The 16,153-nt window shown below is 37.4% G+C and overlaps 2 protein-coding genes and 1 non-coding gene across 10 annotated transcripts in view; 2 read left to right on the forward strand and 1 right to left on the reverse strand.

The window, feature by feature from the left end:
• The first annotated feature begins 2,207 nt into the window (after window positions 1-2,207).
• The window catches only part of LOC105274293 (collagen alpha-1(IX) chain), a 24,788-nt gene continuing 10,842 nt past the window's right edge, over window positions 2,208-16,153 (forward strand). The window contains exons 1-8 of one of the 2 annotated variants that reach the window (XM_011317243.1): window positions 2,208-3,543; window positions 8,356-8,445; window positions 12,323-12,390; window positions 12,763-12,970; window positions 13,066-13,282; window positions 13,543-13,716; window positions 13,977-14,048; window positions 14,104-14,181. In XM_011317243.1, the coding sequence (XP_011315545.1) occupies window positions 8,426-8,445; window positions 12,323-12,390; window positions 12,763-12,970; window positions 13,066-13,282; window positions 13,543-13,716; window positions 13,977-14,048; window positions 14,104-14,181 (837 nt within the window). In that variant the 5' untranslated portion in view covers window positions 2,208-3,543; window positions 8,356-8,425. Of the gene's footprint in view, window positions 3,544-7,417; window positions 7,466-8,355; window positions 8,446-12,322; window positions 12,391-12,762; window positions 12,971-13,065; window positions 13,283-13,542; window positions 13,717-13,976; window positions 14,049-14,103; window positions 14,182-16,153 lie in introns of those variants that run through there. The other variant, XM_011317244.1, reaches the window with a different exon arrangement.
• The window catches only part of LOC105274294 (uncharacterized), a 32,614-nt gene continuing 20,081 nt past the window's right edge, over window positions 3,621-16,153 (reverse strand). For 3 of the 7 annotated variants that reach the window (XM_011317251.1, XM_011317250.1, XM_011317248.1), the window contains one exon: window positions 3,621-5,540. In XM_011317251.1, coding sequence (XP_011315553.1) covers window positions 4,021-5,514 — 1,494 coding nt within the window. In that variant the 5' untranslated portion in view covers window positions 5,515-5,540 and the 3' untranslated portion in view covers window positions 3,621-4,020. Of the gene's footprint in view, window positions 5,541-6,810; window positions 7,180-12,472; window positions 12,593-12,792; window positions 12,844-16,153 lie in introns of those variants that run through there. The other 4 variants (XM_011317249.1, XM_011317246.1, XM_011317247.1 and 1 more) reach the window with 4 other exon arrangements.
• Window positions 8,631-8,703, forward strand: TRNAR-ACG (transfer RNA arginine (anticodon ACG)). Its single transcript has one exon. It is a non-coding gene; the product is annotated as a tRNA-Arg (tRNA).

Below are 16,153 nucleotides of genomic sequence, written 5' to 3' on the forward strand. Positions count from 1 at the left end.
CAGTTAAATTTTTAGAAGGCTAAATGGGCCAGAACAATAGTTATTCGTTTTCTTATGACAGCATACCATTTTTTTTAGTTTTAAAAATTATAACGATTAGGCTTTTATGAAATTAGTTAATTAGAAATTTTCATTCATGGGTTATAAATGTTAAAATTAATTAATTAATTAAATAAAAGTGTGGAACCAATGTATGTGGCAACAACACTATACTGAAGTCAGCATAAGTTTTAACATTGATTTTAGGAGTGGGGGACATGGTTACAAGTGGTAACTACGTGGAGTGGGGGTACCCAGAGAAGTAAAAGCTTATGCTGACTTTAGTATACGCAGAATAGGTGAGCTGTCGTTACAGAAACACAACAAATAAATCGAAATACATCACAGAGGGGTGCAAGTCGTTGAGCAATGTTGTCAAATCAAACTACCGCGCTAACCAAAGTCATCAGTACTCTAGCTTGACTCATGATGTACCAGAAGTGCTGCCTTAAAAATGCCCGCCAATCTTGAAAGTTGTGAATGAGCCTTATGATTGAAGAACATAAATTTCAGAGTAGCTACATAACTTTCATAAACTATTGATGAAAAACATTCTGGAAATTCTTTATTTTTCAATTATTTAATTTATGATGTCGTCAGGAACTGAATTTTTTGATTCGTACACATTGGAAATATATTCCGTGACACTGGAAATGCGATTTATATCTCTGAAGGAGCTCAAATGGAAATCCCTGGTTGTGCCCTGGTGGTTTGGAGTGATCTAGAGATTCCCAATTTTACTTTATTGCACTTGGAAGAGGCCGAGATTCTCATATCCTCTGGGGGACAATTCTTGAGACATATTTGCTGCTCTCAATTTGCTCGTCAAAAAATTATTCATCAGGATGTATTGATCTTTTACAGAATATCTGATTGGTCATACCTTATACATTTAACTAATTGTCAAGAGTCATTTCCACTGAATTTTTAGCGAAGTTTGGAAAATTGAAAATCTAGAAATTGTAAACCTCTCTTCAATTATAAAATTATTATCAATTATCAAAATTTACAAAAATTCATCATTTCATTTTAAACTATCGTAAATTTTCAGGAAATTTGACCAATTTCCTTGAAATTCTTTACATTTTCACTAGAAATTTGACAGTTAGCATTCATAATTTAATAAAAGTTGAGGTAAACAGTGAATTTTTTTTATCTTCATGCCACTTGAAAATCGACACTTTCTTTGGGTCTTGTCAAAAAAATTGGAGTTTCACCGGGGTTTCCTCAAATCAAATAAAGGAAAATCTTTTTAACAGACAACTCAAGCTTTGCTTCTTTATTTCAAGGGAAATAAATGAATAAGTCACTTGTTGAATGGATACCAATTGTTCGATTCCAGAACGACGAATAATTGATTCTTCCCCTGAAACAAGAATTCATTTTTCCCTTTGTAGAATATTAACATGTTATTGAATTAGATATCATTTCTCCCCTGCGGGTTCCACGACTTACGTCATGGACTCTCCGCGAGGGGAATATTGAATAATGAAAGCCGCCCTTTTTCCAGAATGATCATTCCACTGTTTCTTTTATGCCCATTGCACCCTCCCCTCAATCTCTATGATCATTATCTCCAGAACATGGCCTGAAAATTATTATGCGACAAATAGCAGTGTATAAGCCGAGTCAAAAAGTATTATCCGACTTATTTGATTATAATTCTCGCCTTCGGTTTATACCCTCACATTCGTCAGATCATACTTTTTTGGATGAATACAGAAAGAAAAGTACCGGAAAAATTACGGAACTTTTACATATTCGTGGGGTGACCTTGGTTTTCGGGAAAAAATACTGTATGTTCCGTAAAAATTTTCGCAGCGAGCAGGAATTTTTACCAAAATTTTAGGACAATTTTACGGTACTTCCAGTAGTTTTTCCCGAAAAACAAGGTCACCCCACGAATACGTGAAAGTTCCGTAATTTTTCCGGTATTTTTCTCTCCGTGTAGTGAACCAAATATTTCGTGAATCTAAGACACTCTCTCACTGGACGATTCCTCCGGCGAAAATATTCCTGAAAGAAAATATATTCATACAAATTATTCATTGGTGCACAAATATGATTTACATAATTTTATAAACTAATTGTGGGAAGAAACAAGAAATTGAATACTGATAAGGATAATCAAGACCTTAGAGGGGTTTTAATTTTTTAATCGCAAAATGTTTTATATAATGATTGCTAAATTTCTATATTTATAAACAATCCTGAAAGTTTCTCCCGTGATCATTATTTGAGCTGAAATTTTTTCTGTGCGAGATTCATCAAGTGGAATTCTTCTTAAGTGAATTTCACAAGGACAATTATACCTGCCATTTCTTCCTGGAATATATTTCCAGGGACATTTTGTCCGGGGAATTTTTTCCGGGAGATTTTGTCCGGCGGAAAATGACCGACTCCATGTTTCGTTACTGGGTCCGATAACCGCGTTCAAACCGAAGTGAGTTCACCAACAATTCCACCTAAAAGCTAATAATTTCCATATAAATTACGGTTTTAACAATAGTTCATCGTACGGCTCTTATCAAAAAGTATTTTCCTTCCACTTGTAGCATAATGCACTAATTTAACTCGGACGGCGCTAGACGTCTAATCGATTTTGTCTACCGGCAGAATTCTCAACACCTCACCAACTCACCCACAAAATATCGGGAAAAGTATAAAACCGAACACTACGAAATCCACACATGAAGAATTTCAATAAAAATTCCTCTATTTTCCCCTCCATTCTTGAAAACTAAATATATTTCACTCATGCACACCGACAAACAAATAAAACAAATAACTTACCCTTTCCAATAAAGAAATCATCTACGAGTTCTCAACGCCTAACGAATTATCGGTTCTGACTACGTCAATGACCTAGATTAAATCCATAGAAAAATATATTGCAAAGGAGAAATTCAATCAGTGACTTGCTCTGTAAAATAATTGTTGCTGAAAGCAGCCTGAGGGGTTAATCAGTCCAACACGTGGGCTCTATAAACTAGTGACTGAAATATCGGATAACCTTCCTAATTCAATTACTCTGCGAATTGGATCCATCAGTCGACCTCCGAAAACTTAATTTCGCCCCTCGACGCGTCCGAATTTCACACCTCCGCTGTATACCGAGAAAATCCATTCCAAAATAGTCCAAACAACAGCCATCAAATTACAACAACATGAAATCCTCACAAATTCGTCTGCAAAAGTATTCAACACGCATTGTGTTCGTTAACTCAATCAACTAAATACAATCTGCGGTAGCAAAAAAGCCCAAGTAAAACGCGCCGCGAAAAGTGGAATGGCCAAACATCTGCAAATTGCGTTATTCATCTCAAGTCTTTCGCTCTCTCCAATCATTCTCTCCACCACCAACACCGGACTTATTGTCGAGTGGACATTTGCAGTCATACAGACTCCCTAGACACTTATCACAGTGCACTAGTTAACTCCAGAGTGTTTGCATCGTAAATTCGCGAGTTGGTAATTCGAAATCACCAGTGGCTTTCGAGAGACGTGAGTACATCCCAAAACCCCTTAAACACATTATCGAAAAAAAGCAACGTTGAATCAAAGCTTAATAAACTAAGACAATTGAACCACCATAGAAAATTAATATTTATTGATTGATAGTAACTGCCATAAATGACGATGAAATATAGCTGACATTAATCCATAAAGTACAACACTGACCACATGAACACCTAATGAAAAGCAGTTACAACTATATTCATCACCGGCTGATAAAAAAAACGTCTTAAAACTAAACATCAATATTGTGAATATTGATCTATAAAAATCCTCCAATAGTCTTATTCTCTCTGAATTACGACACTAGCGGTAGAAAACTATCCTAAACAACAAATCTTGGTCCTTTGGGATCTTGCGAGCCATGAAATAGAGTCTCTAAACTTAACCATATATCACATCTCTTTTGGTTGTTCCATTCGTAAAGATTAAAACTTAAAAGTATTCAAGTACACCGCACTAGGTTCATTCACGATCAAACAAGTAATGATCCATAGTCAACTCTTCTTTAATAGCAACCATCGAGTCACGATTGACAATGCATTCGATGGGTGTTTCATGCGCGGAGAAGCATTCGACGTTTTTCGATGCTCGCCAGAATCCCGATGACTGATCCAAAGCATCATGATGACTGACAGCCACATCTAATTGGGTGTCACCAAAGAAATCCCCCGAGAAACCTTTTGCATACTCTTTATTACCAACATTATCTTTAATAACAAATGTACAACTCTCCTCATCGTCTTCGAAACGAAGAGTGAAGTTGTTCTCTTCTTCATCATCGCTTTCCATTTTGTTGAGATTCTCGTAGAAGTTGGGGGTTTGGAGGCCAGCGTCCTCTTGGTCATGACAACTTAAGCTGTTTTCGGCAGACATCAGATCCCTGATGGCGTCGGAGATGCTGAGGCCCTTCATGGAATCACTGGGTTCTCCTTTAATGCTGATAAAGGGTGCCTGATTCTTCCTGATCTCCAGAACCTTTTCTACCTCGTCATCAGAATGGTAGCTGGACTCGGTGAGATCATAGCAGGGTGGCTTCGTTGGAATCACAGTTATGTCGTTGATGTCTTCTGTATCGTCCAAGGTGATTACTTCTTTCTTCATATTCCTGATGGAAGTGGTGGACTTGAGGAGCCATTTGGGCACTTGTGAGGATGCGACGCTGGCTGAAGAACTCTCGTGTTCAACGATACCTGCAGACGAGGTTTCAACAGAGTCTTGAGATTTGGACAAATTGAGCTTTGGACAGTTATTGTTGTTATCATCCCACGACCTGGCGTTGTTCCTCACGCAACAATGGCAGCTGGTGGCCCTGCAGAGAGGCAGATCGAATGAGACACCGAGTGATGGAGCTGAACACGGACGACTATCACTGGACTTTGATTCGTACTTTCTACGGATCTTGCTACCAGATACCTCCAATTGTGCCTCGAGGCTACTATCAAAGAAATTAGACATCTGTGGCACCTGATCTCCTTCTCTATACTCATAATGGCTGTCTGAATGGCTGTGGCGACGTTTCAGATGACTTCGTTTGATCCACTTTGTGCTGACTGTCTCGTTGTTGAGCTTGAGGGTCACCTTCAGTCGATTGTGTCGCTTCTTCATGTGATCCTGCACATCGGTCTCACATTTGAACAGTTTCTTACACACTTTGCATTGATCGCCGGCGATCAAAACCCGACAGGGTTTCATAGATAAACTAACTCTCTCATTTTGATCTTTCATCCTTGGTAAATCCACTGTACCCGTATTTATATCACAAAAACACTCAACTTTGTTGCACAATTGGCAGGTCAATCCTTGGGATTGTGTCGATTGTGTAAGTCCAATGGAGCGTAGAAAGTCGATTTTACCGGTGACAGTTGCAGCATCAATTGTTGACTCAAGACGTCTGTTCTTCGGTGCTCTCAAATGGTATCGGTTGAAGTCACCTCCTGCACACAAACGTGGCGCCATTTTGTCGTCTTCTCTCGTCCACTCGTCTAAATGAAACAAAACAAAATGGATGGTACCTCCGTTTTCCAGGCAAAAAATAGCGCTTACTGTCTAACAGATAATATTTATCTTATCGCAATACCGGATACAGCTTATCGCCTACTGATAAAAGCCACATTTCTCAGAAAACATTTTTCAAGGTTCGTGTTCCTTCCCGAGGTGTGTTAATCCACTCGATAAAAATTTCTCGAGCGAATTATTCGCGAATATATCGGAGTTCTCGCTGAATACACCGAGGCTTAACAAAAAAAAAAGAGGGGCGGGCAGAATATCTTATTTTTAAAGAACATTGCGTGCAATGTTGATGAAAAAAAAATATCGATATCTCAGAGAATCACACGCCGACGCGCTACATTTCCTGCCATGAAGACCAAAAGAAAAGTTCCAAGTAACTGCTAAAATTGCTCGTACATGACAGTAGTCAATTTTCCTCACACATTGTGTTAAAAGAAATAGTCTATTATATTTTCTCCCTTCCTTCAAACTGCCACATGCTGGCGGAGATCACAACGGCAGTTGCGTATCCGTGATATATTATTCTCAAGAGCCTTCCGGCTCGACAGACGAGTCTATAACCGTTTAAATCCACCTCATATTCTATGCAAATAAACATGTTAGGGAAGAAATAACACTCGGGAAAAAACGATAAAAATTGAAATAATACGGTAGAAACTGGCCAGCGTGACCACTCAATAATTCAATATTGGTAAATATATGCACGGCAATACCAGGAATAGGTATCAGAGTTCCAAAGAAGAGGATTGTGATGCTATAATAATAATACTCTGTATCAAATAACGAAAACAATAATGACTCATAGGTCTTTGAATGGAAGCGAGTCTGTGCCGGTCGAGTCAAAGTTGGCGCTCGTCTATTTCTCACGAGCCTTTAGTACTCTCTCACTCTCCTTTGTCCAGAGGTACTGCCCTCTCTCCCTCCATCGACCTCAGTCACTCACTCGCTCTCTCTCTCTCTTTCTCTGTGTCTCTCTCTCACTCTTTTTCTCTCGTATTTTACCGCAAGAATTTTTCAGCCCCCACAGTCACAACACAGGCACAATGTGTCCCTTATCGATGCTTGCAACATGAAAAAATAATAAAACCACCGACTGGAACTCGTTGAGTTCTTAATCACCAACAAAAGAACTGGAATTGGTATAGAAAAAAGCCCATTGGAATACCAGAACAAAGAGATGGAACAATCGTGCTAACACAACAACGAAGACAAAGCCGGTTTTATGTTAATTAAGAAACTTACAGGCTTCGTTATACGTGGAATCCTGAATCTTCGAAAATGATGGAAATAGCATCACGTCTGATATATTGCAAGTGAGCATGACATTAGTTTGATGTGTCAGGGAAAAATAATCACCTCTGTCTAGAACTTGGCTCACTATTTCAAAATAACTCTGATGAAAGGGAGCGAGTGTGGAATATAATGTGGAATGTCAGAGGCTAATGAACTCTCTGGCTGATTTGAAGTCTCGATTGAAGAACTTCACTTGCCTTTCGAGGAACTTGTGAATTTTATTGAAATGATGATGGAAATAATCGAGGTATTCCCCCTTCGATGAACACCTGAGGTGTGCGCGCACAACTTCCTTCCAGCGGCAACTGCCTGCCTCTGTTGAAGGGAAACGCCGGAATACCGAGCACAATATCCTTGGCCTCGTGGGCCACCAGGCTTCAGCTTTACAACACAATGCGCCAACCAATGACGCACTTCAGCCACCCGCATCGACCAATCAGCTGCCACGCTGACTGCTCAGGCTTTCCTCAGGGATTTTTGTATTGAGAGTAGGGGATGCTTACTCGTAGGGATACCATCAAAATTCATCCCTCCAAACCTCCAACAACTGTTTGATGCAACGCCTGTTTAATTGGATATCACCATATCCACGAGCATCATTGAGGTAATCACGATCTGATCCGGGAAATGGAAGTTATGGAAATCCCATTAACTTTGCTTTACCCAGCAGAAGGGCAATTGTAGAAATTCTTCTCTTTTAAAGTACAATTGAAACTTTGAATAGGGGTAACTTTCGCGTTAGTATTTTATAGTTTCGACGGTATTCAGGTAGTTCTTTCACAAGTTTTATAACGCCAACCATAAAAAGATTTATGAAAAATACTACGGGACTCTGAAAATTGTGCTAATCAATCTCCATATGGGTCTCCTGGTAACTGCAAAGTTGACCAATTGTCTTCCAGGGGAGCTGATGTTATTAACAAATGCTGGATCATCTGAATGACCTTCTAGGGATTATTTAATAACGCTCTCAGCGATAGGAGACATACTGAACTGTTATTGGTGGGTGCATTGAAAGGCCTGTAACTGAAACTATCATTACAGTTTGGTGATGTAACGATCGATAGCTCCTCCATATGTCGAAACTTTAACCCCTGTAAACTACGAATCACGGAGGGTGGATACATGAAATTATTGTTGTAAAATTCTTTCGGCTATTGCTGAAAACGAAACATGATTTTTTTTTTAAGTTTCTCTATTTTATAGATCGATGAGAGTATTGCGACAAACGGTCAACGTCGTGCGCGAAATTTCTCCTGGATGTGAGGGAAAATTGTGAAAGGGAATAATGATATTCAATTGTTATAATCCAAGGGCGGTTGAGTATTTTCAACCCTCCCTGGCCTCCGCGTAATTGTTGTGTTGAGGGTATTATTTTCTTCACTCCTGCCGACACTGAATTCTTGATTGGTCTTACTGACTTTTGCGATAGAAGTGTTCTGCACGAGTAATATTGGAATAACCCGTCGATATATTATTCATTTTCACTTCCAGGTGTTCCCTCTTCCCTCTGAATCTTAAATCATCACGTGATTCATGCAGATGTCATTCGTATTAATAGAGTATGATGTCATTGCAAAGTCTGTAAGTATTTTTTTTTATCTCCTCAATTGATGTGCTGAATATTTTTTCTTTTTAATTATCGAGGTAAAGGGCTTATAGGAACTGTTTTGCATATGAATGAGGCCTTTGTTTGAGATTATTTCCTGGAATTTCCAACTCATGCAACGAGTGGGTTAAATTTTTTTTCTGATTCTGTGATGCCAGCGGGTCCTGTGGCGCAACGGATAACGCGTCTGACTACGGATCAGAAGATTCCAGGTTCGAATCCTGGCAGGATCGAATAATTTTTTTTCATTTTTGCTTGATTTTTCGATAGACAATGACGAGATAAATGGATATTTCCGTGTAAAAATCTGATTTTGAAAATTTTCCAGTCGCTACAATAAGTGAACTGTACGTAGAGTGCCACCACCAGACGTTATGTAATAGGTCACACATCCGAGCCCTCGACTCAAGTGGGCCTCTTGAAAAAAAAGTATTTGCTTCGCTCAGGCAAAAAACATTCATTCAAACAGGAAAGTGGTGATGATCATGTAGAAAATAAGTTTTATACAGTTTCACGCAGATCAAAATATATTTTGAGTACCAGTGGCCGATAGGCAACGCTATTAAGGGGTTACATGAGTTTCGCAGTTTGAAAAAATTGATTTTTTCTTTGCTCTTTCTTTTCTATAAAATGTCGAGAATATTGTCCGAATAATTCCAAATCGATCAGAGCAAACGTTTTGGAGATAGAGCGTTGAAAAATTCCTCTCCCAAGGCCAGGTGTATTGTCGCTCAAAACTTTAAGGTTGTCGTATCGTTAAATTTTTATTCGACAGTTTTCGTTCAAAACTTTATAGTGAATACTTCAAAAAAGCTAGCTACAGAATGAGCTCTTTCTATTTGCGAATAATCTTTTTGAACTTGAGATATAAATTTTTGAAATTCGAGTGATTTAACACGTGTTTAGATGGAGTTTCACCGATTAGAATTTTGGCAATATCAATGGCTCCACAGTTTTCGAAATAAAAAAAAAAAGAATATATATATCGTGGGAGGAAATACAGAAAAAAATGAAATCGATTGACCATTTGGTGTACGCGATATAATTATCGAAAATCCATAAATTTATATAATTGAAAATAGTTAATATGGAAAATATATAGTTATGCTTTAGCTGTCCACGTACAATGCAATCAATCAAGTGCGACTATATACCGTGAAAGAAATATGTTCTAAACTGGCCCGGTTTACAGCGGACAAACTTTTTGCAGAGACTATCGCGCTACAACAGCCTTAAGGATATTCTGCGTGTATAGTCAAAACAAAAGTTTATGACCCTTTCTATAATTCGTTTTATTTATCGCAATTAATTTTCAATTAATATTTCAATGTGTTCATTAGTTAAAGTAATAGCCATAGACAATTATTATATTATATTTGATTTTATGAATAAATATTGTTTAAACAAATTAATGAAAAAAAAGAATTGTAGTCAATGGTCATGACATTTTTCTGTCAATTTATATCTGCTTTAATAGTAAATTTTCAAAATTCCAACAAAATTTTATATTTTGAACTATATTTACGGAATCTTATTTTCCATATAAAAGATCGTCTTAATTGGAAACTCAATAATTAATAACCACAAAACGGTGTTGTGAATCAATTTTTAATATTATACAGGCACCTGTTGTCGCTCCAAAAACATTATGGCGAAATTTCAAGCAATTCTTATATCTTCGCCAATACATGCAAAACACCCTTCAACGCGTTTTTCTCGAAACGGTGTTTTTAAAGTTAGTTGGTGTGCTTTTTCGAAAACCGCTGAACCGATCTTGCAGAAATTTTGTACACGTCTTCGAGATACTATTATCCACTTTTTGAAAAAAAGGATTTCTTGTTAATGGCAACCATTTTAAAAAATACAACATGTAGCAGAAATTCCATCGGAATTGCTAATTTTTCATAAAAAGGTCTGCCAAGAATTCAATTACTTTATTTTTCCCTTATTCAAAAACTAGTTCAAGGCGTTGCCTGGAAGCCGCAATTTTTGATTGTTCTATGCAATTTCGAATGATCCTATCATGAGTTCTGCTATCAACCCGAGGCCACCTTTTTTCGAACGGGTCCCTAATAATGACGTCTCAACGGCTAAATTTTCCTTGCTTAAATATGTATCTTTAACATAACAGAAAGTTTGAATTCAATATTGCATTCTTCATATGATAACAAAATGTTAAAAATATGCTGTTTTTTCGCCCAGGAAACCCATGTAACCTCTCAAACAAAGCTAGTAAAATTTGCCAGAAATATCTCGATATTTTTCTTTTTTGAAACTTTATATCTCAAAAACCGCCCGCGAAGGGTATAAATCCAGAAAGTCGAGATATATTCGTATTTTGTAACGCAATATCTAGTTGACAGCCGAGGTGGTTATGTAATATATCTATATACCCAATTGGGCAATATTAACGGAGTTCGGCAAATAAGACGCAAAATTGTGACTCATGACACGTGAATGGATAATAAAAACCCATGCCCACATATCGTGATATGTATCGTTGCAATTTTGTACTGTTTGAAGTTTTAGGATAAAAGAAGCAATGTGTCAGCTTTTGTTGTAGGTTCCCTTAAACAAATGGGCTTATCTCTTATGATGATGATGAGTATGATAATAATAATAATAATTTTGATAATTTTATGACGCTCTACATTAGGTGCATTCACTGATGAAAACAATTACTTTCGCTAAATATATTTACTTGCCACCAGTAAATCTGGTAATCATTCTATAAATACTCCCTTAAGATATATTAAGGCCAAATATATTTTCCTGTGGATATTAAATATACTTGAGAAAATAATTCTTTTTCCAATAGTTCGCGATAGATTGGTTTCATGCTGAGTTCCAAAATAATTTTCAAACTTTACGCGTTTTGTCTTTCACTTTTGTTGTGGAGTATTGGAGTTTTTCTCTTCTTATTGGCTTCATAATATGTCTAGAGACGCGTAAAAATGTTTAATGGAATCGGTTGGAGAAATATTAGAAGCTATTGGATTCCGAAGGAATGCGAGGCAATATAAAGATCGCCCATAGAGAAGACGATGCCCGAATAAATATATCTAAAATATTAAACATTCCAGATATATTTACTTCGTGCAGGTTTTGTAACTGTCACCAAATATTTCTTTATTAAATTACAACTGTAAATGAAGAATTTCCGGAATTCCCAACTGTGTATATCCTCTCCTCCCATACGATGAAATGCAAAATGGATCAATAAAATTTATTGAGCTTGAAATGTACGTGAAGTGGTGGATTCATGAGATTCTTCGCTTACAATTGTATGCTTACGAGGCATACTCGGTGAATATTACAATTCGTTTGGTTTTCAATCCCCTCAAGGTTCGTTTGCTGCGATCACGAGCTATATTTACTCATCTCACTGTACCATGTTTATTATCATCAAAATAATATTGGACCCGAGTAATATCCATGTTTGCTTGTTAGCTGCAATACTGAAATCGGATGTGATGCTGCATATGACGTCAGCAGAATGCAAATACTGACAACATATTCATGATCGCGTCCGACGCTTCTTTCAATAATACTCGCCATCATTTTCATTTCGAGAAAAAAACTGAATAAACTTACAGTTCCTGTGGGAAGAGGGTGGAGACACTTTTGTCAATATACCGCAATAATTCCCAACTGTTACAAATTTTATCTATGTATTGTTATTGTGTTTGTTATAAAATACAGTTTGACAATTCTCTACACAGAGAAGAACTTCCTCGACGTCAGAAAATCTATCTTTCAAATTATTTATTCAGACTGAATCAATATTTTTTTATGAAATTCTGAATGTTTTTCTCTGTGTATACAATTATTAATGATTGTTTACTGTTGCAGGCACCACTTGAAATATTATGTGCTCCTAACAATCAACTTTGCTGTATTCGCAGAACAATCGGTTCCACGTGAGTTGCAAAAAAAGACACCCCAATTACAACACAACAATATGCATGCTATCTTCAACTTTAGATTGCACTCGAAACTTACAACAACTATTAGCCCCGAGCATTCCCAACGCTGAACTAAATTTTGAAGTGGAAAATTCCCGTGAATTCATGAGTGCGCTTGACGTATTTAACAGCTCTTGGCGATGTTGAAAAATTGCGCTCTACTTTACACATTCCATAAACTGGATAAGATTATTCATTGTACGTTTATAGTTCAGTAATTGTTGTTTTACGACGGGGGGGAAAAACATCTAGATATCCCATTTAGCTGATAATATCGTCAAGGTAAAAAAACATGTGGAGAAAATGATGAAAGAAAAATTCCCTCAGAGGAGATAAAATCTGAGTATTACGGCGTACCATGTGTGGGTTACAAGCCGGGAGAGGATGATCTCCAGACGTTGTTCGATGTCATCAGCCGTTACAGATTGGATTTCACTGAGAAACAATATCCGGGCGTGAGTCGTGTCAGGGGTACCACTCGCATGCAAACGGCATATCGCATTGACAGGGATGCCAATCTTACCCTCTCCACAAGGTAGTCCTTGAAAAATAACTAATGATTGGTCGAATCAACCTAATGAATCATCACGTTGATATTTTTCATGAGTCAGCTACGAATCATTATTGCAGACAGGTATTTCCCATTGGATTGCCCGAGGAATTCAGCTTCACGACTATATTCAGAACTTGGAGAACACCACGTGTAGCATGGCGAATTTTCCAAATATCAAATAGTCAGGGTATTCCGGAATTTTCCATCGAGCTCAATCCCAACGGACGTACACTCGATTTGACGATTGGGAATCACGACAAGTATCCGCAGACGTTCCAGTTTGATAATCCAAATGTAAGATATTGGATCGATCATGCGGATTTGTCATTTTTTTATGCTTCTATTTTCTATTTTATTCTTTATGCCACGAGTTTTCTTTTCATCTTTCCAAAGGATTTCAATGTAAAAATTGTTTGACTTACAATTACGTTCGACAAGTCGTCTTCTTGTTGCGAATTCATTGCTCATGATTTTTCAGAGAAGTACCAAATCTCTTGACTAAGGTTTTTTCTTCCAGTACTTCGTACTTCACATAAAACTTTTTTTCATTCCAGCTATTTGAAAACAAGCAATGGCACAAGGTTCAGGTGTCTGTCTTCCGCGAGAAAGCTAATGTCTATGTAGACTGTGTCCTCTTAGGCTCCACGAAATTGCAAAATTGGTGGCCAATAGACGTCGGCGGACAAATATCGATATCCCGAACAATGGAGTATCCGCAGACAGTGCCGGTAAGTCCCCCGGGATATTCAGCAATCTCCCAGTGACATACTCCACATGTTAATTAAGCGCCTAGATTATTTTATCATGATGACATACGTGACCGGCATAAAGTAAATATTATTCTCAATCAATGTGTGCATCTGGGCTGCCCAGATGACCCAAATGATCAGCAGCCGGAATGTCTCGATTCAAAGAGTTCTCCGAAGTCGTCGGCTCCTTTCATGTTTCTTTTGCAAGAATTATTTCCAACTTGTGCATTTTCTTTCAGATCGATCTCCAGTGGATGATCGTCGACTGCGACCCGACGAAACCGGAACGAGAACGATGTGATGAGCTTCCGGTAAGTCTTCCTTTTCCCCAGAATGTCTTCGGCTCTGCTAATAATTTTCCCTCAGTTGATAGTTTATGAACAAAAAAAAACGACATGTGACACTGTCTGCCCGCAAGGACCTCCTGGCGCCAACGGGACGCAAGTGAGTATCCGCCCCCTTCAGTTTTTTTGTACAAAGGCTATTCCATTGGTCTGATATAGCACCTAAAGAAATGCTGATTTGAGTTAATGTCAGCGTGAATCTCCCTGATTATCGACTTGATTCACGTCGATTTATCAATTCATGTATGATTTTCCACTTGATCTGAGTGAATTTTCCATGAATATCATGCTTTTACACAATCGTGATCCAAAATCGTTCGTGATTGAAGAAATTCTTTGATCAATTAAGGTAGTACTCGCGAATATGAAAGCAACGATAAGATTTTTATGAAAATTCACATGCAGATAAACTTTAATGCAAAAATGACTCAGTTGAATTTTTTGAAGTCTGAATGGGCCAGAACAATAGTTATTAATCTATTTATTTTTCGACGATTAACATTGAGTCTTATGGCAGTTCACGATTTTTTTTAGTTTTAAAAATTCCATTGGGTTTTTCATGAAAGTTTTTAAGGTATATGTACAGATGTTAAAGAACATTTTGCGCGTCGAAAAATTGTCAGTCATGGGCTATAAATGTTGAAATTAATTAATTAAGTGTGAAACCTATAGATGTGGCAACAACGCTACGCAGGTTAGGTGAGCTGTCGTTACAGAAACACAACGTACACATCAAAACACATCAAACAGGCGTGCAAGCTATTGACTACAGTTGTCAAACCAAGTTACCGCGTTAATCAAAGTCATCAGTACTCTAGCTTGACTCATGATGTACCGGGGGTACTACCTTAAGCTGCAGAGCCGACTTAAGGATGTTTTGCTGGTATTTTGTTATTTTTCCTGTTTTTCTGAGATTTATTGAAAACTATCGATCGGATTGGGATATGAAAATATAGCGTTTGTCCGTTCCATCATGATTTCACTCTTTCATAAAGTTTCATCCCGATACACTAATTTTTGTAACTTTTCACTGAAATTTAATAAAAAATCAATAAATTTTAGTGAAAAGTTATAAAAATTAGTTGTTGTTTACTCCAAATCTCAGTTATTTCTAAAGGATAAACCATCTTATTATTCGGGTAGTTCCCCAACAATTTAGAATAATTACTTTATTCCTCACGTAGTTCCCCAACAAAATACAGCATAAGAAAGATTCATTCATCAGGGGACTCACCCCAATAATCATTAAACACTTCGATAAATGAAACCTTGGGCCTTTCCCCAATGAACTTCAATTCCCCCATTGACGTCACAAACCTAGCCGTTCTAAAACCCTTGATGCCCAAAATATGGACATATTCGCCATTTTTCCTTTCTTTCCCCTTCCACTCACCAATCCGCCCTTAGATACATTTAAATAAGGGAACTTCGATATTTTAAGACAGAATTAGTTTAGCAAAGATAACGAGAAGACCAGAACCTCTGTACAATCCAGACGGAATTGCTCGAATCAGAGTACCTCAAGACTCACTAGTTGTTAATTATATATATATATCTTCGTAAATAAAAGTATTAGTTAATTTTAAAGTTACTTCAGTGTACTTTTTATTCTACGAAATCCAACATAGTCTATCGGAAAAATATGAAAAATAACAAAATATCCGCAGAACATCCTTAAATCGAACGAAAAATAATCAAGTCGTCGATTTAGAAAACAATTGATTCCCGACACCATTCAATCTGACTTGATCCAAGTGATAGTTTTGCAAGCTGAAGTCGACGATTCATCAGCTTGATGGATCTGAGTGTTTTGTCATTAGTGAAGTATTCACCTCCCAGGACGTAAAAGAAAGCTTTAAGGGCCGGGTGGACTATCTATCGAGCGTCATCTTTGATTTAAGGGCCGGGTGGACTATCTATCGAGCGTCATCTTTTATTTAAATTTTATCTTTTTAACCTAAAATACATAAAAATTTGGGATAAGTTTTGAGGTCACGAAAATCACTGGAGTTGGCATAAAAAAATAATGAAAAAAAAGAGGAAAAAATTTTGAAGGGCGCTAAAGAGCGATA

Source organism: Fopius arisanus, unplaced genomic scaffold (assembly GCF_000806365.1).
Source record: "Fopius arisanus strain USDA-PBARC FA_bdor unplaced genomic scaffold, ASM80636v1 scaffold00010, whole genome shotgun sequence".
Classification (NCBI taxonomy): Eukaryota; Metazoa; Arthropoda; class Insecta; order Hymenoptera; family Braconidae; genus Fopius; species Fopius arisanus.